This window comes from Tinamus guttatus, unplaced genomic scaffold (assembly GCF_059628265.1).
Source record: "Tinamus guttatus ecotype Peru unplaced genomic scaffold, ASM5962826v1 Tinamus_guttatus_pri_ptg000284l, whole genome shotgun sequence".
NCBI lineage: Eukaryota > Metazoa > Chordata > Aves > Tinamiformes > Tinamidae > Tinamus > Tinamus guttatus.
In genome coordinates, this window is record NW_028288818.1 from 123098 (window position 1) to 150456 (window position 27359).

At 44.1% G+C, this 27359-nt stretch overlaps 1 protein-coding gene across 6 annotated transcripts in view; it reads right to left on the reverse strand.

Annotated features, from left to right (window-relative positions):
* NCAM1 (neural cell adhesion molecule 1) overlaps nucleotides 1-27359 on the reverse strand; it is an 88820-nt gene that overhangs the window by 30553 nt on the left and 30908 nt on the right. For 3 of the 6 annotated variants that reach the window (XM_088527364.1, XM_088527362.1, XM_088527365.1), the window contains exons 2-14: nucleotides 18024-18098; nucleotides 16484-16702; nucleotides 15628-15771; nucleotides 14407-14544; nucleotides 13788-13905; nucleotides 12785-12954; nucleotides 11742-11884; nucleotides 7711-7740; nucleotides 3636-3786; nucleotides 2780-2964; nucleotides 2329-2425; nucleotides 1382-1552; nucleotides 332-463 (exon numbers count right to left, since the gene is read on the reverse strand). In XM_088527364.1, coding sequence (XP_088383490.1) covers nucleotides 332-463; nucleotides 1382-1552; nucleotides 2329-2425; nucleotides 2780-2964; nucleotides 3636-3786; nucleotides 7711-7740; nucleotides 11742-11884; nucleotides 12785-12954; nucleotides 13788-13905; nucleotides 14407-14544; nucleotides 15628-15771; nucleotides 16484-16702; nucleotides 18024-18098 — 1773 coding nt within the window. The remainder of the gene's footprint in view (nucleotides 1-331; nucleotides 464-1381; nucleotides 1553-2328; nucleotides 2426-2779; nucleotides 2965-3635; nucleotides 3787-7710; nucleotides 7741-11741; nucleotides 11885-12784; nucleotides 12955-13787; nucleotides 13906-14406; nucleotides 14545-15627; nucleotides 15772-16483; nucleotides 16703-18023; nucleotides 18099-27359) is intronic. The other 3 variants (XM_088527367.1, XM_088527363.1, XM_088527366.1) reach the window with 1 other exon arrangement.

The following is a 27359-nucleotide window of genomic DNA, read 5'->3' on the forward strand; positions in this document are numbered from 1 at the left end:
ACATTCTCTATGACCACATACTTCTCAACACACTGCTTGTTTGCCTTATCAAAACATTGCTGAACTCTCCAATGCACAATTCCAACCTTTTGACAATACAAAATTTACACTAGTAGCTCAGGGAACAGACTAGTGCAGATAGCTCCTGTGCCTCCTACCTTTAAGGAAGAGTTTTAATTAGTGAGGATATTCACTGCAATCAAAACCACAACAAACAAAGGGTGCAGACGGGTCTGCAATAGAAGGTGACATCCATGCATGGTAGATTTTCCCTGGAAAGATGCAAGGAAAGAGCAGCAAAGAAGCAGAGGCAGGTCTCAGCATTACTTACGAACTGGCTGTGTCTTAAAGTCGGATGGCAGGCTAATCTCACCCACACCCTTGCCATTGACTGCAGAGAGTCTCACCGAGTAGGTTGTCTCAGGTTTCAGGCCAGTGATGGTGATCATGCCCTCCACACTGGCTGTTGCAGAAACAAGGGAGGAAAAGCAGAAAGAAAGGCTCAGGCCTGAGTTAACAGTAAACGCAGTATTTCTATCGCATTCTGCTCCTATTGCCTCATGTAACTGAGCCCTCTTCTGGGCCCCATCTCAGAGAAAACAAAGCACACAACAAGAAAGCCGAGCCAGCACACCTCTGTGTGAAACAGAGGTGAGGACATGGATGGCACTGCCACAGAGGGGAAGGCTGCAGAGCTTGGAGCGGGCACTACGAGGAGTTGGCCTCTGGCCCATACCAGGGAGCTCCTCGATCACTGTCTCAGGCGGCTCTGGTTGTAGCATACATAGCATCCCCAAAACTGACCATCTCTTGGGCCGGATGATCCGAGCCTGAGCTCCTTCAGGGAGGACAGCAAGCGGCCTTCAGAGGCTGCTGGCAAGTTTAAAGGCATTAAGCACTCAGGTGGGGCCAGGACTCCTACAACAGGCAGGAGTCTCACCCTCTGGATGCAGAGGGACACATGGCTGCTTGGAAAAATGCATGGTGAAGGCAAACACGATGAATCCAGCTATGTCCAGGTACATATAGCACAGGGGAGCCCTCATTTTTGACTGGGAATGTAAGGTGTCACTGCAAAGCAAATGTTAATAAACTGGTCAGAGTCTTTAATTTATGTTCTGAGCACGCACATCATACATGCAAAAAAAAAGTGAATGGCAAGTCCAGTCTGGAGGTTTAGGTGAGTTAGCAGACAGCTGCTCTGGTCAGAGCGGCTTCAGAGTATTATTAGCACACTGATAGCAATGGGATCCTGTAAGATCCTCAAAGAGGTGCTGAAGTTACAGGTATGGGAACTCTCCTCTGCCGCTTCCTCCTACAGAAGAGAAGAGTCTCTGGAAATGCAAGAAGAGGGGGGTACCATCTTTCTTTGGTATCCTACCTTCTTTTGCATCATACAACCTGGAATGCCATTCTCCCTCGCCCAGGGCCCTCCACTCTGCTTTGTACTTGAGGATGGGCACCCCGCCAGTAGCTTCAGGCTCATCAAACTCCACCTGGGCGGTACTGGAATAGGGCTCCACTCTGTCAATGGAAGGAGAGGACGGAGTATCTGGGGGAGGAAGGGAAAGGACCAATGATATAGAAGACAAAGAGCAACAAGGACGCCCAGCTCAAGTGGCTGAAAGAAAACAAAACCACAGGAAGCTCTAAAACATCCTTGTCATGATTGCATACATAAAGGGGAAGAGAGTGTAGACACGAGGTTTCTTTGGAGGGCTTGTAAGAATGCTCATTATGCAGTATGGAGGCCTTCACCGTCTCTCTCCTTTAAGAGGCTAGAGATTACCTTCTTCAGTATTACACATTTTCTTTAATAAAACAGGACAACCTGAGCAGGGCAATCAGCAGCAAAAGCACCTGGGATGCTGTTCTGCCCCTGCAAGTCCCTTTCATGCGGCATTCCAAATCAAAGTTCACCACTCCTCAATCTGTTTCTCTGGCAGCACTGCCAGTTTAAGGCAACAGGGGCCCTCTTAAGTCTGTCAGTAAGTCAGACAGAGGACTTTTTCCATTGGTACGTACTTCCGAGGTGTCTACCCTGCCACTACTCTGCTTATATAGGATATTTTGCTAAGTTGGAGAAGTACACATACATACACATACGCAATGGCTATCTGGAACTGAAAACCACGGCTCTGTCAAAGTGCTTGGGCGTACTGGAAATGCAGAAACAGTAAGACCCTCCAGAGACAAGAGCACCAAGAGAGCAAGGATCATGTTGTCTTGCGTGTTACTAACCAACACAGATGACAGCAGAATTCCTATCTGTCACCCCAGCTCAAAGGCTGCCTGTGCATTTCCTCATAGCCTGTCTGGGATGCTCACCTGCCTGCACAAGGATGAACTCTGAGGACTCCTGGCCAATGCGATTCACAGCAGTGCAGTTATAGTTTCCAAAGTCATTTTCAGAGTCTGGTGTCACCTGGGGGAGGAAGGAAGGAAGGAAGGTGCTTGGATCAGAAAGCCATTTTCATTCTACCGATGCCCTTTACATTTTGCTGGGATGGGAAGCAACAATAAAGTAACTGCACTGACACTCTGAAGGCTGTCCATGACGTGCAAAACCACGGCAGGCAGAAGGGTAAAGGCAAGGAGGAACCGGCGTCTTCTCTTATCTGGTTCTCTTAGCATTCTTGTGCCAGAAGCAACATGCAACTTTCCACCTGCTAACAGGGAGCCCTGACAGGAGACTGAACTCCTTCAGCATCAGGTACGTATGTCACCTAATAGCATTAAACCCTCTGAACCGCTTATCGTTTCCCTTGCTTTTGCTTACCTCCAGGTAGCTTGCTGATGGAGTGTTATAGATCTTGATGTTGCTGTAGTTTGAGCTAGGAAGCAGCTGACCATCCCGGAACCAGGAGATGACAGCACTGGGATAAGCAAATACCTCACACGAGATGTTCACTTGATTCCCCTCCCAGGTATAGACAGCCACTGGGCCCTGAAGCTTGGGGGCATCTGAAACAAAGACACATTTGTGAAAGCAGTGTGAGCCACAAAACCACCTAGAGCAAGCGAGTCAGCCCGGCTTTAAGGATTCCTTGTCTAGGGCATAGTTTAATGTGGGGAAGAGAACTTAAGGTAGGAACAAGGGAGAATGCTCTCACATACCAGAGGGTGGTATTTTGGTGAGGGACTTGAAGTGCAAGGAGAGAGCCTGTTCAGCCCCAAAGCTTGCTCCTACCATAATGTGGTATGATGAGCAGCCAGCATGTTATGCACCTCGAGGAAGTGTCACTGACAGGCTAAAGGATAAGACTGTGGCATCTACACTGCCTTCCTCAGCTAGCCTGCAATGCAGGAGCACTGAGGGATCTCAGGCCCATATTCTTTGTAGAGTGCACACAAAATCCCAGTTGGAGACAACCAGTGCAACCACTGGCATGTATGCACACAGCAACCTACATCTCCAACAAACTTACTCCAGGCTGAGCTGCTTCGCGTGCCCTCTACCCAAACAATATAAGCTTCAAGAAGCCTAATGCGACAGACTGCAGACAAGCAGATCTACAGCCTCCTGTGTCACTCTTACGTTTTTGTAGCTGGGCGTCCTTCATTCTCATTAGAGGACAAGTAAATAAAAAGACAGTTCCCCTCTAAAGACAGGAACCCCTCCCCTCCTTTCTTACACTGCACTTCGAGGTACATGGCTTGGGAGTCCTGCCCGATGGTGTTGCTGGCTGTACATACATATTCTCCGGCATCTGTGTACTGAATTTCCTTAAGCGTCAGGGACGACACCCGGGCATGGCTACGTACTACGATGCGCCCATCCAGGGTCTGGCAGGAAAGGAAGAGAAAGTCAGAGGCTGAGCTCTGAGTCTGTACTGCAGACTAAAGGGAGTCAGGGGACGAGAATGAATGCAAGTCTGTCTTCCACCAACCCGTCAGCTGTGCTTCAGAAGTGACCACCTCAAAGCAGGCACCAAATCATGGGCATGGAGTGGCATTTGTAACAGCAACAAGAAGACTCCTTGTTGCACAGGGCTGAGTGCAGTTGATTCCAAGGCACCCACGTGATGGGGGAAAATGAAATAACCTGTGCTGGGCCTCATCTGAGAAAGGACCAAAGTGTCAGGTGTTATGTTTCTGTGGACAGTTGTATAATACCAAGCATCTTCCCTGAGTAACAACTGCAGAGCTCCTGCTCTGGTTAAAACAATTCTGCAAGCTTGCCCTCTTGTAAAAAAACTGCCCTAACTGATACTGTGTTTCCAATAAGAGAATTCACGCCCTACTCTTCCCTTACCAATGCTTATTTTATTTCAACATCCACTGTTCACAAGTACGAAAAGATGCAGACCTCAGAGCTGAACTGGTCATCAGGCAAAATGAAACCTCAGGACTTTTTTCCAATTGTGACGCTGAGCTGAGCAAGGCACAATGAACAAGGGAAGAAAACCAAGCGATGTTGCTAAAGGTGACCCTGTTTCAAACTTGAGAAAATTCTGGAGTGAGCCACATATATGCCCGTTACACACCAGTTGAGAAATTGCTCACATATGCAGGCAAGTTCAGGGATGTTGATGACAAAGAGGCAAGGAAATAAAACCAGGCCATCAGAAATCCCAAGTGACTGCAACCACCAAGGGATCCCATCCCACATCACTGTCCTTTTCTTTTCTGAAACTGGATTCCTCCACAGCAGGCAGGTCTACTGCAATCCCAGACCAATGCCACAAGTGAGTGGCTACACCCTCTCTTCTGTGGCTGGTTCCTTGCACTGTTGGGAACCATTTTTTATTTCATAAAGACATGGTGTTGCACACATCACTTAACTAGAACCAACAAAGGATCTCTTAACATGGTACTAGTCCACTGCGGTATTTTATGCAACTGAATTGTGCTTCAGTATTTTTTCGCTATGCTGTGGATCATTTTGCTTGGCCTGTGATTTGCTCCCAAAACCCAATTCATTTCTGAAACCATTGCAGTGGGATCCAAAAGCATCAAGCCTCTAGAACTGTAAAGGCTCATAGCTTCTCTCCTAGCTCATAAGGAAGAGGGATATTCTAAGTACTTGTTCCTACGATCCTTTCAGTAGGCAATAGTATAATATGTCGAAATATCAATGCACGATTACTCCAGCAAAAGCAGCTTTACATTTGTTGCTACCTGTCTTCACCCACATTTCCCCAAGGCCCAGTAAAATAAACAAAACAAAGCTAGGCAGTCGTGATAAAACAGTAACTTTTTAAGTAATGCAACCAAAGCTAAAGATGAAGCTACACTTCCCAATGCAAACTGCACAAGGAAAGAGAAAGAAATATTATGTAAAATACTTCAAAGAAGGGAGAAATATTCACCAAAGAAAGCATGCTACCTGTTTTCTTCTGGTACATTTCAGAGTATCCACCAAATGCTAAACATTTCTGGCTATTAAAGACACAGGTTAGGTAGAAACTTGTGAGCCAGATATGCAGAAGCCTATAGCTCTTTTACACAGCTTCCTTGGTTTATATGGTTTTGAGTAACTGTGAATGTTTCACAGAAATGATGAGAAAATTTAAGAGATGAAGGTAGTAACTTATCAACTGCCTCCCTACAGAAAAGCATATGACGACTCTTCATATCTCTGACTGCTACAAGCTACCCTTAGGTATTCTCCCCCAAATGTTGACAATGACATTTCATACACAGTGTGTAAACAGCTGGCCTAGATTTCAATACTTCATTGCCGGAGAGGAAGAGGACACACAGATGGGAAAAGCCTTTACTGCATTTAACTTCAAGATTTTTTCAGTCCTTTCTCAAAAATGGACCCGCAACTTAGCTTTATACAATCACATATAGTCCTTGCCTACGTTCCACATAGCTAGTGTTATAACAGAACAGCACCTGGAAATACTGACCAGAGCTGCATATTCCACTGGACACGGATGAGTGCTGGCTCTTAGCCCTGTGCTTTCAACTCACTAACCAGGGCTTGTCTGCAGTCCTTATCTACGAGAGGCTGTGCTAACCCCCAGTTATTAAAAAGAATCACTAATTTCTGTTGGAACTGAGGTATAATTTGCATTGCTACCAGGTTTTTAGCATCTGTTATTGATAACCGTTTGTTTTCTTAGTATCTGCTGACAAGGGATGACTTCCACCCATTCTGCAGTGGGACTTGAATGGAGAACTAAGGCCTGATGGGCTGCGCAGAATTAGAGCTGACTCTGATTTAGAGGAAGCAGCAGCCAACAGTAATTTCACCTCCAAGGCAAGAAAAGCAAGATTTAACATCCATTGTCTGTTGGTACAAGTGAAGATTTCCTTAAACTAGCTGATTTGGCAGTAGTAAGAATGAAACAGATTTAATGTCAAGCATTCACTCAGCTGCCTGGCAACTGAACTCCCCGCTGCTCGAATGTGCTGCTTACAGCCCCCCATGCTAGCTATTTTAAAGGCATGTCTACAGAAGTTGCAAATATAAGGTACAAAAAAAATCTCACAGAAGCCCATTCAGATAAAAGGCAGGACAGGTAAGACACTTACAGGCAGTAAACTGAATGCTATTAGAGCTCCCATTAATAAAAGGCTTGAGACAGACACTGTCTTTCTGTGTGTGTGTATGTGTCTCTGGGAGAGGAAAGGGGGGAGACAACAGGGATTAACATGAGGCCTTAAGATGTACAACTATGCAAATTCCCATACAAGCTGGTCTGAATATGTGATGTCTCCATTTACCACAATTAGTAAGTTTCAATAGACTATTTCAAAATAGGGATGGGAATTGTCTTATCAGGTCCCTCTGAAAAAAAGCAGGGTTTTGCTGTCTCAAAACATAGTGAGCGATGTGGTCCAAAGTCAGCTTTCAAAACAAAATGAAAAAAACAGGATACCCCTAATGTTCATCCTACAAGCACAGACTGCACTCATCCAGCTCTGACAGCTAATGCCGCTCTACTCCTGACTCATACAATTTGCCTGAGAAACAAACTTCTGGTCCATTTAGAAGCAAGAATAGATTAAATCAGGTACATGTTAAGGTAAATTATTAATATTATTATTTACATACATCACTGCACACGAAATAAAACAACAACAAATCACATTTGCACCAAAAGGAGTTATTATATTATCCCTACATCCAATCACTGACCCTTGCAAATCACTGACCCAATGCAAAAAGACCAATAACAGTAATTTGGCAGTTGGGAGTATTTTCTGGAGAAATGTAACTTGGAAAGATTTAACTGCACTGCTTAGAAATGGAAATGTGATGCAGTTGTTCTTTAGAAGAAGATCAAACCTAAGACGTGCTATGAGCAAACAGATGAGTTGGCTAGAGTGGAGATGCTATGCTTAGAAAAAAATTACCATCCCAGAATACATGTCGTGGCTAAGTTTGAAATTCTAGGTGAGAAGTATGACACACACTTGTAGTGTGGAAGAAAACGGTATTGTCAGGTTTCACACCTGCTACAATCCCCCCCCACTGCTTTTTTCCTCCTCTTTTACGTGACAAGCAGGACTACTAATTACTGATGTTTACTCACTCCCAACACAGCTCGTTTGCTCATTCAAAAATGCATCGCTACGTGCTAAGCGACTTCTAACTCTACTAGCTGATTCTTTTTGTATTGCTTTTTAATTTATCCATATTATTAAGGCTGGTTTAGTTCGCATGATTACTGGACTAGAGAGATGTTAATCTGTAATGCTTATAAAACAAACCCAGAACTAAGAAGGTTGGCTAAAGGTCTGATAATCTTATACCTCTTGTTTCTCGGGCCGGGTCCATGAAGCCTGGAGAGAACAGATATAGAACACAACAGCAACAGGGGAAAAAAAAAAGCAGTAAAAGTTTATCAAAGGTTGCCTTTAGGTATCATACTGAACGCATCACATTGCATTCTGTGCACATGCAGGCTTTGAGCTGTAAATCCTATGTGTGTGGGGGGTGATCACAAATTTATTTCCATTTCTCAGTATAATCTCAATTCAGATTTGTATTCAGAACTTAATATCCAAATAAACTTAAAATGACCAAGTAAAGGCTAATTATATTGAATGACTATGTTTCTCTATCGAACGACCGTGTATCCCCTTTGCCTCATCTCTCCATTTCTGGACACGTGCCACCCGAACACTGGGGAAGTGATTCTGGTGACCTAGGTCACTTGATTATAAAGACATTTATAGAACTGTTTTCCTAACACTGATTTGTTAGCCACCCAGACACACTGGTCACCATTAATGCTAATAATTTAATCATGCATTTGTACAGGCTTTTACATGCAGGAGTCTTCAAGCTGCAGAGTAATGAAACATTATGATTTCCTGTGCAGGAGGCAACAGGTTGGAACCTAGTAACTCTACAGCAAAGTGTCCAGCTCATTATTCTTAGGAATGCTTGTGCCCAGTCCTTACTGGGCTTGGAAAAAAAAACCAAACTATATGCATCAGTGAAACATGCAAGGACCTTATGAATAAACATACATTCCCCATTCAGAGAGGGCCAGCAACTGTGCGGACCATATTTATCTCTTCTCAAAACAAACAAACAAACCCCACAAAGATGCTGGGTTTTTTTTTTTTCCCTCCTCTGCAAATCATCTTCCAAATGCATTTCTTCTGCTGCCTATTTCAATTGCAATTCATTTCAATTCAGGAGTCAAAAATTACCTGCTAATATCACAGCCCTTATTGCATTATTGAATGTGAGACCCAGAGACATGAGTATTACAGACAGTTGGATATAATGGCATACACAAGAGTGACATTATAAAAATGGAGATGAAAGTTTAGGAAATGAGGATAGCCAACACAGTAGCATTTCTGCAGTGAAGTAAACTGCTTCCAGTGAAATAAATGCAACCAGTGAAAACAATGACACTTAGAACATACAGTACAGACACCTCCATTTCAGGATGCCTTTGGTAAAAGCAGGTTCATTACTTGGAATTAGAAGTTTGAGGTGGAGCCCTCTAAAGGAGAAGCTCACTGACACCTGTATGGACTGGGACTCTGCCCAGTACCTAGGACATCTGATCATTCCTATATACCTTCATCCCATTGAGTCCAAGTTTGAAAACTGAACAGGCCACAGAAGTAATTTAACATTTACCACAGTCATTCTTTTCATCTACCTTACAGCTAGCCAGACTCTGTATTTGCTCTGAAGGCTGAGCTCAGCCTGACAACACAGCTCACCTGGCCTTTGGACACTCCTGCCTGGCATCCACCCCAAGAGGATCAGAGAGAGTTGTGTCTAGAGAAAGATGACTGGGTGAAGCACACAATGCAAGTCCACCTACATGGGATGCCCCTGTATACCAGGCTGCATAACTACAACATACACCACGCTTCAGGTTCTGGCTCTGGTAATTCAAGCTGTAGCTTCCCTAGATCTGCCCAGAAGGTACTTCACAAGGTCAGAAGGCCAGGGAAACTGACTGTTTTCTCAAAGCATGAGTAGTTAGGGACTGCCTCATCCCAAAAAATCTGACAACAGAGAGAGTCATGTCTGTACTGAAACAGGAAAATGTTTATATACCAATACACAACAGATCAAAACTATAATCACTGAATCAGAGTGGGTATTCTGAAAGAGGGACAGAAGAAAACTCTTTTAAATAGAGATGAAATACACTGAAAGTGAGAAGAGATACAGTATACTCTCTCAATTGACATGACATCCAGTATGATGGAGTGAAAGCAGTTTCCTCCCTCCCACAGTGGCAGGGCAGCAAATACTTGAGAAAAGACTAGGCCAAACCATTTCCAATCCAACCATTGATGACTTTCTGTAGTTTTCGCTTCTTGTTATGTTGTTCTGCAACAGTGATACACAGGAATCTCTGCTTTATATAGCCCAAAGTTTCACCTAAATTATACGTTTCAATATTCTCAACCACAGAAAACTGCATATAACCCAATATAAACAGTCACATATACAATATATACCCATCTGACTGTGTATGCAAAAGAATGTTCATCAAAGCTATTCTGACCTGAGATGTTTCTGAAGCTTTGTACTATTCATCTGAACTTAGAGCACAAGGTAGAGAATAGGAACAAGTTTGGGTTTTTTTTTTTTCTTTAAAAAAAAAAAAGAAAGAAAAAAATCTTCTCTATGAAGTGCATGTTATACAGTAATATGTATTGGGCCTGAGGATTAAGCCAATACATGAGACACATTCCAGTACCCCACACCTTTGAGTTTCTCCCCTATATACACAAGAGAGTATAAAACAGTTCCTTAGTATTGAAGACTGACTCAACAAAATTAAATGGGATATATGAGACACATTCCAAAAATGGTTAGCAGTTTTGCAACTGAGACCTAGTTGGTTTAATTTGGCCAGGCAGTCAGGACTTTCTGGGAACAGTCTCTCCTGCAGACTTCTGTTCATTTTAGTATTATTTCAATTCTTGTTTTCTTCTCCCCGTGGAAGAGCTTTTCCCTATCTGTCTGTGACAAAAACTGCAGGGCTGCTGAATTCACTTCCTCAAATTACCTTCCTATGCTGAAATGAGGCAATGAAAAACTTTATTCTGTCAGGATGGCTCTTCTATCATGCTATAGTAAGAGTTCAAGCCAACAGCTTTCAAAAGCAATGGGAATCTCTCCCTCAACTTTGCAAGGATTTACATTAATGCCTGAATGCAAAAGCCGCTAATATTTTTCTGCACAGGGAGAGTCGAGGCAAGAAAATGTTGGCGCTCCAAATAAGTTACATGGCAGCAGGGCAATAAAGAGCTGAGATCACAGAAGTAATAGAGAAACCTCATTTCAGAAGCTATAGTGCAAAGGGGAAGCTACATAGGGGGCTCTATGGCAGTGGATATCTCCATTTCTCTTTCCCAACCTACCACTCCTGCCTTCATACTGAGTATTCCCGCTGGAATGTCCAAGACCGAAGCATGTGAACTTCGAAGCATTTTGTCATTAGAAGATTATTGAGAACCAGTAATTAGTTTCTCACCAGTCTCTTGTCTAGGTTTATTTTAGCTGAACTCTTCCTCCTAGTCTGCCTATTAGGTAATATCTACAGCAACAGAAAGCACTTTGAGCCTTGTCTAGTAAAGGGGAATCATGGCCAGTAAAAAAGCAGCATGATTTTTCTTTTTTAATTAAAAGACTGCTAAGTATTTTTGACTTTTAGGAACAAAATGAGGTTGAAATGTGATCAATGATACAGGTGAACACAAAGGCAGCCAGGCTTTTGTGCTTTAAACACATGCAGTGCTGGTGTACAATACAGAAGGGCAAGAAGGAATTAACAGGCTCATTTTGGTCCACGACATCTTCAGCAGGTAGCACCCTCTCTGCCTCCACTTGCCCCACCACCTGCCCTGCCCATTCCACCATCATGATGACAGCATGGAGAACACAAGAATCAGGGTACTCATTGCCACCTCCCAACTTGGAAACAGAGAAACCTTTTAAGTCTCCCGCATCTGGATGACCCTTTAGAAATTCCACGGAAAAGGATCCAGGGCCTGGTTCTTCGCAAATTAATTTACAAGCAAAAGTTACAAAGCAGATCCTCACTTGTTAAGTAGCATGATTGCTCTTTGTACAAAAGGATATCAAAGGTGTTATGGTGCTGCACTTCAGCTGGTGAGCTGGCCCTTTACTGGATGGGCTGTGCGGGACAGTAAGTATTCTCAAAGAGGGAATAACCATGATTTCTATGTGTATCTGCCTGCTGCCATCATTACGTTCTGGCTCAGCAGAAACAGGCAGGTACAAGATGCACTGAGCCCAACCTTCAAAGTTCTGGTTTTGAGAGTGGTTATACCTTTTCTTCATTGCTGATGTTCCGGGTGGAAGTTCTCCAAGTAATGGAAGGGATTGGGTCCCCAGATGCCTCACAGGTCAGTGTTATCTGATCCTCCAGCTCCATGGCTGTTTTGTTCTCCACATATGTGATTTTGGGTTTTGCTTAAAAGAAGAAAACAAATTTTCATTCAGCTACTGTTCAGCATGAAGCTCACCTGCAAACAACAATGCCTGAAAGAGCACCGTGGTGAAAAAAAAAAAAAAGGCTTTTGCGCTGTCAAAATTTTACTGCTTTAGGCAGAATGGAGCAGAGTGATGTGTGACCAAGGACCAGGAAGAAGGTACCGCACTGCAGAGCTAAAAGTCCTTCTCCAGCCATGCTTACAGAAGACTAGAAGGGGCCCCCATCTGCTACAGAGCCCATGCTGTACAACAGTACTGAAATGACCAGACCTCAGCTCCTGGGGTCATCAACCAAGTCTTCTACCTCACCGTCTATACTTCTTCTGACCCCAATTAGCTAATTCCATGAGCAGGCTGGTTGAGTGACTATAGAGGCACAACCAGGGTGTCGCGGAAATGATATTCCTCAATACTCCAAGATTCGTGCAAGACAGGAAATGTGCAAATTCACTCCAGCAATTCTAAGGTTCTTCACACAGTGGTAGGGTGGAATTCACCTCACCGCCCAATTGCAGCGAGTCCTGTGGAAGCGCTGAATCTCTTTTTACAGCAAATGCATTTGGATTTGTTTCCAGCCCTCTTGGCTTAGAAGAGATCTCAGGTGCAATGTGAGTCTCACACTACCCCTTTGCATAGGACTAAGTTTCTTTTACGAGGCAGGAAAAGCAACAGAGATGGCATCTATTTCCATGAAGTGTGCTCAGAGTCTGTTTGGCTACGCGCGATGACACAATGATGCACAGCATCACGTGGGAAAAGGACAGCACTGGGTAAGTCAGGTGGGGTATTACCTGGGACATGCAGTTACTTTCAGCTTGCCTCAGATAGCTACCAATATCCAGCTCGCTTAGAAAAGGGGGAAGGTAAGATCATGTTTACCAAAGACTTTGAGGTGAATGGTGGCATCCTGCTCGCCAGCCTTGTTCTCAGCAATGCAGATGTACTCTGCTTCATCACTCTTGTCCACCTTCTTGATGATGAGCTCAGAGCCATCATAGTTGAAGCTGTATTTCTCTTCGTCATCCTCCTGTTCTAGTGGCTCTCCATCCCTGCAGATCACAAAGCACACCAGGCTGTTTTGTGGAGGAGTGACACACCCAGGGTATTTATTTTAGATGCCATGTTAATGCTAGACCAGTTGAACTACTCTGAAGGGTCTATGTTTGGAAAATATCTCCACACCTTTGCCCTTCTGTGGGGCTCCAAGGCCTCCATCTTACTCTATTCCTCATTTTTCTTGCCCTTGGGCTCTAGGCTGCAGAACCTTACACTTTCTGGTACATGTCATATTCTGTAAGAAAGAGCTATCAACACCACAAAAGGTGGCTTCTCCCCTTTCCTCTTAAGGCAGTGCCAGAAGTTTGCTTTCAGCTTTTGCCATGTTACAGACATTCCTTTACCAAAGGATACACAAGCTGGAGAATCAGGATGTCAGAGGTCTGTTCCACTGACTGACTGTCAAATCTGAGCCCATAAAATAAAGGGAAAGCCTTTGGATCAGAATCTCCCGACATGACAAAGGCAAGTTACAGCATCCACTCCTACCTCCTTTTCCCCACCTGTGCAACAGATGATAATAAATTGACCCTAGGGAAAGGTCTGGTCATCGTGAAGTTTCATCTCTATTTGCAGCTTGGTGAAGGATGCAATTGGACAGCGAAGAACTGCTTTTGTCAGTGTTTTTGTGCTTGTGTTTTTCTAGGAGGCTAACACTGAAAGCACTGCAATTCCCCTCTTGTAAGACCAACCCTTCTCTTGAGAGAGAAATAAAGTAACAGTATTCCAGTTAAAAAGTTGCTGTCCCTTCTGCATGCTTTTTTCGGGGCCTTGGTGAAAACATCCATGCTCACGTATAATCAGGACTCTGTACACAGCATCTTACTTTGTCCACGTCATGGTTGGCTCAGGAAAGCCATCAGCATCACATGCTAAGGTGATAGACTGGCTGAGGTTGGCAGTGGCATTCATAGTGCTCTGTCTGGCACGCACAGAAGGAGGCACTAGAAGAAAAGGAATGTACATTTAAAACAGAAAAGAGGACAGAAGATGGGAGCAAGGTGGAAGGCTGAGTGTAATCTCAACAGTATTCATAGATGTTGTTAGAGATTCAAGGTCTGATATCAACATCTGCAGGTTTGATGCAGGAGCTCTCCAAAGCAATAGGTGGGGAAAGGCAAGGCTGAGACAGGACATTTGAGAGATCCACCCAAAACTGGTATAATACACAAAACTGCTTAGGAGTTCAACAATGTCAGTATCCTCCTCTGATTCATAAGGCACTTGAGCTTCCTCTTGACATTATAATTCTCTGCAGACATCTTGTAAATGCTCAAGCAGTTTCTTTTTTCCTTTCTTTTTTTTTTTATTTGACACAGTAAAGAAAAATTAATAAACTGATAGTAATTCATGAGCAGGAATCTGCTGTAACATTTCCACCAGTAGCCTAGTGCACAGGTGGTACAGACCCTTCCTCCTCACTACTCTTACTCTGAGCTGCTCACCATTTACGATGACTTGAATATCTTTGAAGTTGATCTCTCCGCGAGCCAAGATGCGCCCCTCACAACGGTACGTCCCTTCATCTGTTTTCTTGATTCCACGGATCTGCAGGTAGTTGTTGGACAGGACTATAAATCGGACTAAAAGAGACAAAAGGAAGGTTCATCCAAGGATCGTCAGGAAAGGCTGCTGCAGGTAACACGTACTTCTCTCCTTGCCCTTTCTGGGTTGGAGATAAGGCCTAATGCAACCACAGAATCACAGAATCATACAATCGTTAAGGTTGGAAGGGACCTCTAGAGATCGTCTAGTCCAACCCCCCTGCACACGCAGGGTCACCTAGAGCATGTGGCACAGGACTGCATCCAAGCGGGTTTGGAAGATCTCCAGAGAACGAGATTCCACAGCCTGTCTTGCAACCTGTTCCAGTGCTCCGTTACCCTCACTGTTAAGAATTTTTTTCCTTAAGTTCCTGTGGAACTTTTGGTGCTAATGGAGGTACTGCTGCTGGCAGACAGCACGTGGCCAAGAAAGAAACTGGACAAGGGTAGTAGACATGAAGCACTTTGGTATTTTGTACTGTGTGCACACACACGCAGAAAGATGTGCACAGGCACACATAAACACATTTACATTTAACAAGTACCAGACAATATCCAGTGAGCAATCTGAAACCTGTCCCTTTCACCCAAGATAGGGCAGAGTTCAAATCTACTACGATTCCCTTGTGCCTGCAACAAGATGTGGAAAATATGGCTGAAGCTTGAGTGCTCAACTGGTGGAGTCAAGGCTCTGGAGTCCCCTCTGCCAGTAAAATGCCAATCTGCTCATGGCAGTCTGTAGCATCTTGAAAGAAAGGGAAAACTTCTCACCATGAGCTTTTAACTCCTTTTTTTTTCCTTAGGGAGACGAACAAGTGTCACAACGTGAGGCTTTTCGGCCTCTCAGCACCTTTTATCCGAGAAGATTTCTGGCACTCCCTGGCCTATTACAGTCAAAGCCCAGCTGCCATCTATGTGAGAATTGCCACACCACTTCCAAATCACAGCAAGTCACATTTACATACATATTGTCCCCTCTTATGGGCATATCATCCCCTCCTCCCTTGTGACTGCCACAATTTCACTCTCCCGAAACCCTTGTATCAGTCTAATTTGCAGCTCTGATGGCAGACAGACATTTGACCCTTGAATGAGCAAGCACCAAGACTTCTTGTGCCTTACCATCTTTCTTTAGGATAACATCCCTGCCTTTGTGCTTCCAGATGATGGTGGGAGGCAGCGAACTGACCACATCACACACAATCACAGCATCATCTCCTTCCTTGAACTCCTGAGGGGTGGGGGCATTCTTGAACATTAGCTTTTCTGAAAGAATGGAAGATGAAGATCACTGCAGCTTCCTCAGCACACCTCAAGCTTTTGCCCCTGATTCAAGCCCAAGCAAAGCACAGAAATCCCAGAGAACACGTTCCAAATACCAACACAGAGTAGAGAAGAGGGGTGCTCCTGAATCAGTAACACTGTGCTGTGATGCAGGATCCCCATTTTCCAGCCCTACTTCAGAGGAGTATCAATGGGCCGAATCAACACTATTGAGCACAAAGATTTGTGCGCACCAGGAGGAGTGAATGGGAAGATGGAGCTGCTCAGCATCCTGAAAGGAAGGAGAGGAGCAGCTACCACAGCTATGCCTGGAGAACATGCTAATGGATAATTACAAGTCTCCTAAACATCCTCCTTACTAAATACTGGTCTTATCTCACAGGATACTTGTGACACACAATGTATGCTTTGCTCACTTCCCCAAACTATAACGATGTAGTGAAATCTCCTGTCCTTTACTCTCTTGCCTTTGAGAGGAATTTATGCAGCAGAGAAGCTGGTAATCCCCTGACAGGCAGAGGTCCTAGTTCCTACTTTTCCCTCGCAGCCTAGAAAGAGGGCTGCATCCTCTCAAAATCCCCCTTTCTTGTCACCCTCTTTCCTCCTTTTAGCAAATAGCATTTCCTAGGAAAATAAGACAGTTGCCTCATACATGTTTGAGGCAGACCAAAAAGTCTCAGAGTTACTCTCTTACGGAAAATCTTCACATTGACGGTGGCCTCAGAGTCTCCCTCCTCCACACTGCTGACGACACACTTGTATATGCCAGCATCATCGATGTTGGCATTGTAGATGGTGAGGGTGGAAGAGAAGTCATCATTCCGCACTACTGAGATGCGTTGCTGGTTGGGCGTCAGCTTCTCACCATTAGGGGAAAACCAGGAAATGTCTTTGTATTTGGCTTCTCCTGCCACTAGGGATAACAAAAGAAAAAAAAGCTCATTGACTTGGGTTTGCAATATGTCTGCACAGAGAGAATCAAACACAACTGGCATCACTATGCAGAAGGTAGGCCAGGGGAAGGCCTTCCAGTACCTGAGAAGCAAACAACGAAAATAATTCTCTCTCACTATAATGTTATGGCCAGCTGCTCCCCTACAAAAAAAATGATTAGGCTGGTTTTACAGTCAGAGAGCAGCAGTCCCCATTTCAGCAAAGTATGGCCTTCTGTGCACCCTGGAATCTTACACCCCAGCTCCTCCACTGTACCGAACATCTTGAGAAACAAACTTTTCCTCCTTCAGAGCCATTGTGTTTTTAATAAACAACCTTACTTGCAAGCTGTGCTACACTTCCTATCAAGAAGGTGAAACTGCTGCGAGCAAGAGCTCTGGAACTCATCAACTTAAATCTGGTGCTCCAAATAAGAATTGCTGTTAACTGGCTCCAGACTGTATCCCAAAGCTCTCATCTCTTCATTCCCCAATGTGCTATGTCATTCAGGAAAAACTACTATTATTGGGGGGGATTTAACTGATTCCACAGTTCTCTGAAGCAGAGTACCACCGCGACAGCACTTACTCAAGCACACTTTCATGTTCAAGGCATGGGTGTTAACAGATTTCATTGCACCTGAGCCTTCCTGGGCAGATAACATCACTACTTGTCTCAGCTGATATGTTCCTGAGGAACTGTGGTGCTGTGAAAGCACTTAGCTCCCATCAATTTATTACTGCCCTGATTTGCTCTGTGTCATGCTCTAGGACGCTGTCATGTCTGCGGCCCCATCCTCCCATTAGAAACCAGATGAGACGCTTTCAGGAGCACCCTGAAGAGTGTATGATGATGCTGATCTTGAAAGCACTTTAAATCATACAATGCACATTGGGCACATGGGATGAATCTGCATTGCACTACACTGTGCAGGACAACAGACTTGGTGGAGCGAAGAATAAAGCTTGGCGTGAGAAACACAGTCTTATGAAAGAATTCCTTAGCTACACCAAGGGGAGTTTGATTTACGGTCCCCAATAAACAGTATGTGCTGCCTTTACTATTCAGTCTAATAAAACAAAAGGGAGAGAAAAGCAACTGGAAAGAAACTATAGAAGAGAAAAACAATTGCTAAAAATGTGTTCTATGTTTCGACTCACATGACCTTTTCTTTGTGATCAAGCAAGAAATCCTGCATCTATAACCAGCACTAGAGCTTTTACTGCAGATTTAAAACTTTGAGGGGTCTTCCCAGCAAATGCAGATACCTGGAGATACCTGAGGCCCAAACAATTTCTCACCTTGACATAAGAAGAACTTGGACTCTCCAACGCTGATCTCTCCCTGACTTGGAACAATATCCACTTGTAGAGAGGCTAGAGATAAATAAGCACAGAGAAAAGGGTTAGACAACAGGAGCAGTCACCACTGGAGAGAAAAAAAAAAGCTTTAGCAACCATCAACCTTTCAGGCCAGGTGGCTCATGCTACTTATCCCACAGAACACTGCAGAGTGTCCTTGCCTTTATACTCATTGCTCTTGATCATATTTGACTGTTCATTGTCACAGATTGGGTCCTTGAGGACCTAAAAGAACTTGCTTACATTTATTTAGGGTCCCCTCCAACCTATTATAAAACTACATACAATGACAAAGAAAGGGCTGATTTACTCTGAAATCTCTACCACACTGCAACATCAAATGGGGAGGGCACGCACACCAGAATATCAAGTAGCTTCTAAGGACGCCTCTGAATGTACCTGCAGCTGGCTCCAAAGCATATTCTGGGAGTCCTGCATGCCAGCTGTTTTTGCCTTGGTGACTTCTTTTTGCTCCGTGTGATATCATATTCTTATCAGTCCTCTGCACCAATCTACAGTCCCACATACACAGATCTACAGTGAGAGCTGTTGGCGTACTCTGGGATCCTCGGTCTTATCCTATCAGACAGAAACCTGGTCCAAGTAGCCAACAAATCAAAGATGCTTATGGCAGCCCTAGCATTCTTGGATTAGGAAAGAGACTTCCAGGTCATACTGACAAAGACTAGGAGGGCAAGGTTGTTAGTGATCTTGGCCTTCATGGTATTGGCTAAAAATTACTTCCAAGCTCCTCCAGATACATCCTGCCTAGCTCCATCCTACTGCAGGGACCAAAACAAACAAATACGAAACAGCAACAAAACCACAAAAACAAGGTGTGGAAGTAACTTTCAAAAGCAGCAGGTAGCTTGGATGCATCCTGCATATGCTGTGACTTGTCTTAAAGGATACTGTTGAAACACAGAACGTTATTAATATTATCTGCATGACTGGCACCTTAAAGGCCTAGTTGATCCTCTTTACAAGGAAATATCAACCTTAGAAATCAAATGATTATCAAATGATTATCAACTTGTCAAACAATGGACACTTCTTGCTATTCTGAAGTCATGAGCCCCGTTCAACAGGCTACATCACACTAACACAGGCAGAAAAATTGCATGGTTGCTTCCTCCTTTACTACATGCAGTCATTTCACCTGGGCAGTGAAAAACCTCATGCAATTCAACAAAGCCAAGTGCAAGGTTCTGCAGCTGGGGAGGAATAACCCCAGACACCAGTACAGGCTGGGGACCGACCTTCTGGAGAGCAGCTCTGCAGAGAAGGACCTGGGTGTCATGGTGGACGACAAGGTGACCATGAGGCAGCAGAGTGCCCTCGTGGCCAAGAAGGCCAATAGGATCCTGGGGTGCATTAAGAGGAGCGTCTCCAGCAGGTCGAGGGAGGGGATCCTGCCCCTCTAGTCAGCCCCGGTGAGGCCACATCTGGAATATTGTGTCCAGTTCTGGGCCCCACAGGGCAAGAGGGATGTGGAGCTGCTGGAGAGAGTCCAGCGCAGGGCTACGAGGATGATCAGGGGCCTGGAACATCTGCCCTGTGAGGAGAGGCTGAGGGAGCTGGGCCTGTTCAGCCTGGAGAAGAGAGGAGACCTGAGCAGTGTCTAGAAGTACCTCAAGGGAGGCAGTGAGGAGGATGGTGCTGGCCTCTTTTCACTGGTAGCCATCGATAGAACTAGAGGTAATGGCCACAAATGGAAGCATCAAAAGTTCCACAGGAACTTAAGGAAAAATTTTTTAACAGTGAGGGTGACAGAGCACTGGAACAGGCTGCCCAGAGAGGTTGTGGAGTGTCCTTCTCTGGAGATCTTCAAAACCCGCTTGGACGCAGTCCTGTGCCACGTGCTCTAGGTGACCCTGTGTGTGCAGGGGGGTTGGACTAGATGATCTCCAGAGGTCCCTTCCAACCTTAAGGATTCTATGATTCTATGATTCTATGATTTATGATATTGTCTTTTTCATCCCCTAGCAAACCTATATGCACTGTTACACACTGCCTCATCATATTAAAAGCCCATTATCTGTGTGTGCAGCAAATACAATGGCGATGCACCTCAAGAACATCTTTTCAATGGACTCAGCAGTAGTATTTTACCTACATCTGTGCCCATTTCCATATTCAAATATTTTTATTTATGGCTCCCACTGTTTGAAGAAAGCCAGCAGAATTCAGGGGTCTGCTGTGTATTAGGGAAGTGGACTGATCTGGAAGGTGCGCATGGGTAGCTCTGTGGCAAAGAGTGGGCTGCAAACTTGTACTTTAATGCTACATTGCTCACATGCCAGTGCTTCTGGGATCACCTGCATGTTCCTATTTTAAAGAGCTCTCCCTGCCTTTTCATCTCCTCTAATAATCCTTTACTTCCTTCAAATGAAAAAATGGGGGAAAGCAGAAGGCAGCAAGTAAAAGCAGCTCTCCGCCAATGCTTATCCAAAGAGAGAAAGTGCTGAGACACAAGAATCTACTCCTTTTGCACTTGATTTACCTTATCCCAGGGAAAGAGCCTAACATCAGTTTCATTCCTATAAACTAACTGCTGCTGGCAAAAGCGCTGATTTGGCCTTCAAAAATGTCAGTGTTTTGTTGAACACTGCTATTAAATAGTAACGGCTTGACAACGAAGTCACTGGTGGATGGTGCTACAGCATCTAGTGGCTAGAGAAACAGTGCAGAATACCAGCGGTGCTGCTAGGCTGGTCCTGTCTCCTTGCAATCTCTCTGTGTCTTCTTGCAGTGTCAATTCTCTGTAAGAGCCAGCACCAACGGACTGGATATGCTGTGGGTCCAGACCGAAAGCTGTCCTGGCTTTTTTTCTGTGTTTGCAAAAATTACTGAGGCTTTCTGCTATAAAATGAATTAATAAAGGGTTGCCAGGGAGACATCCTGGGTAGGAGACTAGGCACCCAAGAGCTCAGCCATATTTGCCCAGGAGCCTTCAGTCAGGGAAACCAAGACATGGGAAATTAAGTACCATCTCAGAAACGACATTTCTCTGGATTATTAATGTCAGCCTCATCTGCAGTCTTTATTCTGAACCAGTGAACCTAAGTGTTCACTGACAAAGGCAGGTTCAAGTGGTTTGCTGGCATTACAACCTCGATGAATAGGTTATGATCAACGGCACATTAAATTACACAAACTTGCTCCCTACTTGCTAAGCTTTGTTGTCTACTCTATGATCAAGCTAACAAACCCAGCCCTGTAAGAGATTTTGATCACCAGTTAATCAATATTTTTGCTCTGCAGTTCAGGAAAGCGGAGATTTTGTTTTTCTATTTTTTGCTTAACAGACACTCTGAGCCTATTTGTATTCTGCTGCCAAGTTCAAGCAATAAAGGCCTTTTTAGCACCCCATAATTATGCATTAAACGCATTAAAAGGCCTCTTCATAATCACACAATAACACCTTTTATAGCTCTGCCCTCCCCCATATCTTTCATCTGGTTACAAAGGTCCTCAGCCCCCAAATACTGATGAATAATTCTGCTTTGATTTGACAAATTCCACTAATGCGACTTAACGTTCATTTGTGGTTAAATATAATTAGTTTTGCATTTCAACAAAGAAATGAGCTCAAATTACCCCATGTTTTTGGCGTGAGGCAGGGAGGATGCCCCCCCACTGGCTAAGACTAAGGCTAGCACAGCAGGCCCTACCTGATAAGCAAATAACATGCCACTTCAAGTGCAGGAAAAGTGTGTCTGCTGCTGGGTATTGGCTCGGTATGTCTAAATGGACAATGACTCAAGTGAAACGGTGTACATAGGAACTGCAACGGGCCATACCTACCCTTTCACAAAGTGGGGAATTTGGTTAGGCACACTGCTCACTGCTCTAGTAAACCTATCTGTTTCTTCATACCACTTCTGCTATGTCCAAGGGAGCAGTGACCAAGTACTCTATATTGTGAGCTGAGTGCGCAATTTCAAACGACCACAAATTGCTCAGTGACAGCATGGATAACCAAAGACACCCTTTCCCCGCTCAATGATATCCAGCTTTGAGCTCCAATAGTTGTTTCAAACTTTTAAAGAGTAAATTAAGCTCTGCAGTTTTCCTTCCCAGCTATCAGTCTAAGAGAAATTAACTCCAATTTGGAGCCATTTGCCAGTTACATTTTCCCAGTGGGGATGAGATAAAAAACACTGCAAAAGAGGAATTTTCAGAGAAGGTATTTTCACACCCCACAGTTATGCCTATGTGATCGGCTCCTTCAGTTTCGAATCGCAGAAGAAAATATCCTTGAACCCTTCTAAAAATGGACCCAGGACACAGATCTAGGAGTCACATCAATTGCTCCTATGACAGCAAGCACAGAGCTACGCATTGCCTCTGCCAAATCTTTGCCATAGATCCCGCTTTTATTCCCACAGATGAAGAATTATTGTCATTGGTTGGATCTAAATAGCTTTCAGCACCTTCAAGCTTGACGAGACAATTTTTGAAAAGCTTGGGATGTTAATCTGCCTCGGTGCAGCAACTCTCACAAAAGCCCAATAAAGCAAACAGACAGAGCCCTTCTTTGTATTTAAAAGACAGAGCAACTGTGGCCTCAGCAAGCACAAAGGCTGAAGCAGATAGACAAGAGGCACTACAAAAAGCAAGACTCATCCTTTATACAAACACAGCAGGCAGGGCTGCAAAGGACAAGCCTGGCACTGTGGAATGGCGATACAAAAAAGTCCACCAGTTTTAAGAACCAGCCACTCCTGCTCTATCACTGGGGGTCAGCTGCTTCTTAGTGCTCCCAAGAAGCATCACTAAGCAGGTACACCGATGCTTGTGACCATTTAGAAGAAAATAACCTTCCGTAAAAGAGTACCCAAAATATCCTTCAAAACACAGTCCTGACATTCTCACAAGTATCCCAAACACAGTCCTCAAAAATTAAAATAAATTGAATACGAGTGAATTACTACGTAAAGAAAACAGAGCGGGGAAGAAAGGTTAACAAAAGGTACTAACGAACCACCCAACCAAAGCTATTTCAAGCTTTCCAATTTCATTGCTGCAACACCATATTCATCCTGTAACAGAATAGGTGACAAAAGCCTGACTGCAGCAGCACCAGATGCTTCTCTTAGAGTACTGACTCAGTACAAAGCAACAGGCTGAATTCCTCGTGAGGTCTGGCGATCAGAAATTAAGGACGTGGAAACTGAATTATGCATCTATTTGCTCTTGCTTTAAAGGCAACCCTAACTAGATGCATCTAGAACTCGTCAGAGAAGGCTTCAGCATCCACTCCAGCACTGACATAAGCAGGCATTTTTCAAAGGAGCTTTTCCTGCTCCTTAACGTGGTACTGATGATTTGGAAACGAATGGATTTTCTGGAAATTGCCAACTAACAGCACAAAGGTTCAGTTTTATGTTTAGACTACGTTTTTCTGCAACATGTACAAGTGAAACTAAGAGAAAAAAAAAAGCATGACTTTTGGCAAACAAGCAGCCTGAAGGACAAATGTAGGTTTAATGACAGGCAGCAAGGGCAAAAAGACTGATCAGATTGATGTGGTCAGTTTTAAAGCCTTGGGCTTAAAATTCTTATCACCAGTAGGGCAGAAAAGATACAAGCTCTATCTGGGAAAAGGATTCCCCTATGTTCACAAGCAGACAATAACAACCATCACTGCCCACAGAACAAGATGTCACATGAAACTTCATTCATTTTGTCTACGTAGCTGTGAGGTTTGGGTATTGGAGAATATTTCTCCCTCGTGCCTACATTTCAGCTAATTACCTGCAGCAACCTTCATAGTCAAAAGACAGAAACAGTCACTCTACAAACACCCATTTTAGACATTTACAGTAGGGTTAGACAAATCTGGGCACAGTGTGCCAAATGCCTTCCTCTGACTAAGAAGAAAATCCAGAAAGTAAAATTTGATTGAGACATCTGAAACTGGGTGGGGGGGAGCAATCTCTCCTTTCCTGTCTGGATGTATGACACATTGCGCAGTAAGACTGTAATCATACCTTAAGCTATCAAGATAAGCTTACAGTGATATAAATTAACGTACCAGCACTCAGCTGAAGGACAGAACTCATCCGTACATCTCACGTGGCATATTTTGAGCAACACTTCCCCAGTGTAACTTTGAAGTGCCCCAGAGATTTCAGGAATAAACAAAACAAATCAGAAAAGAAAATGCTATCAACTGAGTCGAAAGCACACAGCTCTGAGTAAGACAGCATTTGTAAGGTTTGTAAATTTGGCAGACTATGGCAGAAGCATTCAGCATTTAACAGCCCACAAAGGCTCAGCAAGACAAAGCCATGCCTCCTGTACAGTGTCACCTTATTAAAAATACGCTGACTGCTCAGGAGTAGGAAGCAGGCAGTCAGCCAGGACCGATCTCAGCTGGTACCCTGATCCAGTTCCTTCCCCAGTCCCCATGGTAACCGCTGGGTAATTTCTGCAGCGAACTGGAGGAAGGGAATGTTGATACCTTTGGGGAAGAGCAGAACAAAGATTCAGAGGGGAAGAGAGAAGCAACTTGCAATAGCAAATTTCTTTGCCATGATAAAATGAAATAGGCCAAGCCTCACCTTGGGACGAGCTGACTGAAAACACAGCTAACAGCCAAGGGGCAACGTGCAGCTGATTCTTAGAAGGAAGCTGTTCGTCCTCATGCTAAACACCCCATGTTGCAGCATCCAAGACCAGGAAGCACTGCTGCTGCGCAGATAGCAGATCTCCCATGTACCTGAAGGACTACGGCATCCTGCTCCCAGGCCAGTCCAGTGCTTTTGACCACAAAAGTCCTGAAATGACAACCATGTCTCCTGCAGAACTGGTAGAGTGGGTACAGCTCAGATCCTGGGAAGCATCTGGGGCAGACCCCCTTCCAGTTAGTTAAGTGTCTGAGGAGAGCGCAAAACCGCATCCTGCTGAAGAAAGATACAATTGACTAAGCGGCTGAAATCAGTGAGCCTGCCAATCTATGTAAACGCAAGCGCACAGGCTGGGAAGGATTTCCTCCAATTTTAATTTTGGTCAAAATTATTTGGATTTGCTGTGTCCAAATAGTTTGTCCTGTCTGTTCCCCTGTCCTTTGTATGCACAGAGTATTTTCCAGCCTTGCTCAGAAGTCAGTTTGTTTTCTGAACCAATCACAAGATACACAAAAAGTCATGACAACACTAACACGTTTTCCTGTAGAAACTTAGAAAGCACAGTAAAGCTTCTAAGAGATATCTGTAATTTTATATGGGATACAGTTTTATAACTCTTCTGATGATGATGTTGACAAAAGTTTTTTATTGCTGTGAGATGAGATTATAAAACTAATAGCCCCATTATTTGTCACAGCAAAGATTTTCCTTCAGCTAAGGCAGAGTAAGCCAAGAAGCTTTGTAGAACCATTAAATCAGAACGGGGACAATTTTAATGAAGTAGTAGGGTAGCTGTGCCCTTCTGCACATGGGCATATGTAAGAATCCAGAGAAGACCAGAAAAACAGAATTTGTAAAACTCCTCCTGATTCAGGTGCAACCTTGTTACAGCTACTTTACCTTGGAAGTTCTGCCGAGTAGCATTAATCAGCAGAAAGACATACTCCTCTGTGCAGGGGAACTATTGCTTCACTTGCAGGGTTGCTAGCTACTGATGCATTGCAAGAACTGAAGCTCTGTGTGTGCCAGTAACATTCCTAAAAGATGACATTCCTTCTCCAAGACAGACAATTGGAGGGTTTGGCTACTTTCCAGTACCAGGACAAACTGCTGGAGAAACTGTGAAATTCTTAGATCTGGGTGAGAGAAACAGCTACACCATGTGTACCATTGTACATGTAGCATTGTACCATGTGTACCATTGCATCTAGAGTAGCAATAAGACAAGTTACACAAAGATTATGCCCATGCTTTACATCACACTCTCCTTTAAAAGCAGATCAAGCTAACAAAGCCGTAGGGCGCTGATCTGAAAAACACTGAAAAATCAGGGATAGGTAACATTCTGATACCCCACTTGACATTTTCTAAGCTTAAGAGTAGTTAAGGGAATTAACTACTCCCTTAAGGGCGTAATAGTAGCTAGGAGCTCTCGAACCAAAGATAGGGCCTGATTCTCTCTTGTCCCGTAGTCTTGCTGTTTATTTCCTCTAGATGACTATCCAGAATGCCTTTGGGGCGGTCTAACGTTCTCTAACACCTCTCCCTCTGCAGCCGGGCACAGGATGACAGAGGACTACACTCATGCTGACTGGTTACAGGACGCCGTGCTTTTGTAACAAGCCCTTTTAAAATACAAAACAACACATCACCCATAGAGAATGATTTGCCTTCTGACTCGACTGCGCAACTTTTCTGCAGAAATCTTTACACATGAGGCCCCAAAACTAATCAGATTCGGTTACATTTATCCATTTAGGACTATACTCTGACTCACATATTCGCAGCAGATTCATGTCTCTAGACGGGGTTAGAATGAATGAATGACTTAGTATTAGATTCACGCATCAAGTGTTAAGCACGTGCAATTTATACTGCACGTATACAATAACCCGCCCTGCTGCAGCAGCTTTACGGGGAAAGAAATTAACAGGTGAAGATTGCAAATTGTGACAACTGAGCCTAAGCCTAAGCTAATCACTGAGATCAAAGAGTCTGACTTATATTAAAACCATAAAGGTTTGGCAAAATGGGACACAACCGATCTGTGCTAAAACCACTGCAACCCTACCAAAGTACCTGATCAGAACATAGGCCCACACTGTAAATCCTACAGAAGCAAAAACAGCCTGCTTGAGCCATGCACATTTATCTGGCATTCATTTCTTCTAGCTTTGCACTCACCTACACTCAGCATTTTTTGTTCTGTCTCACTCTGCCCCTCCAGACCTGCTTGTTACAGGAGGTGAAAATCTGAGCAATTTGGCACATGCAGTTTGCTGCCTGTCACAAACAATGAGGTCCTTCAGCGCTCTGCAGAAAACTCCAGCACAACACCAGTATGCTTCTCTGCCCATTCTCTTCTCTGAAGTAGGCTGCTGCTATTCTGTGTGCTAGTCCAAGTCTTTTCTAGGATACAGTGTTTGTTTCCATAGTAATGCCAGTTGCTTATCCCCCTCCTCTACTAATTTTGACCAAGGAATGGATCCACTTGGCAAAACTTGATGTCTTCAGCATGATAATAAAACCAGCATAAGAAGCAAGTCTGCAGGCATCTTGATTACTGAAACGATGCAAGGGGCCTGTGGTGTTCTTAACAAAGCTGGCTTACAGTTTTATTTAGCAGCTGATTACTACATTT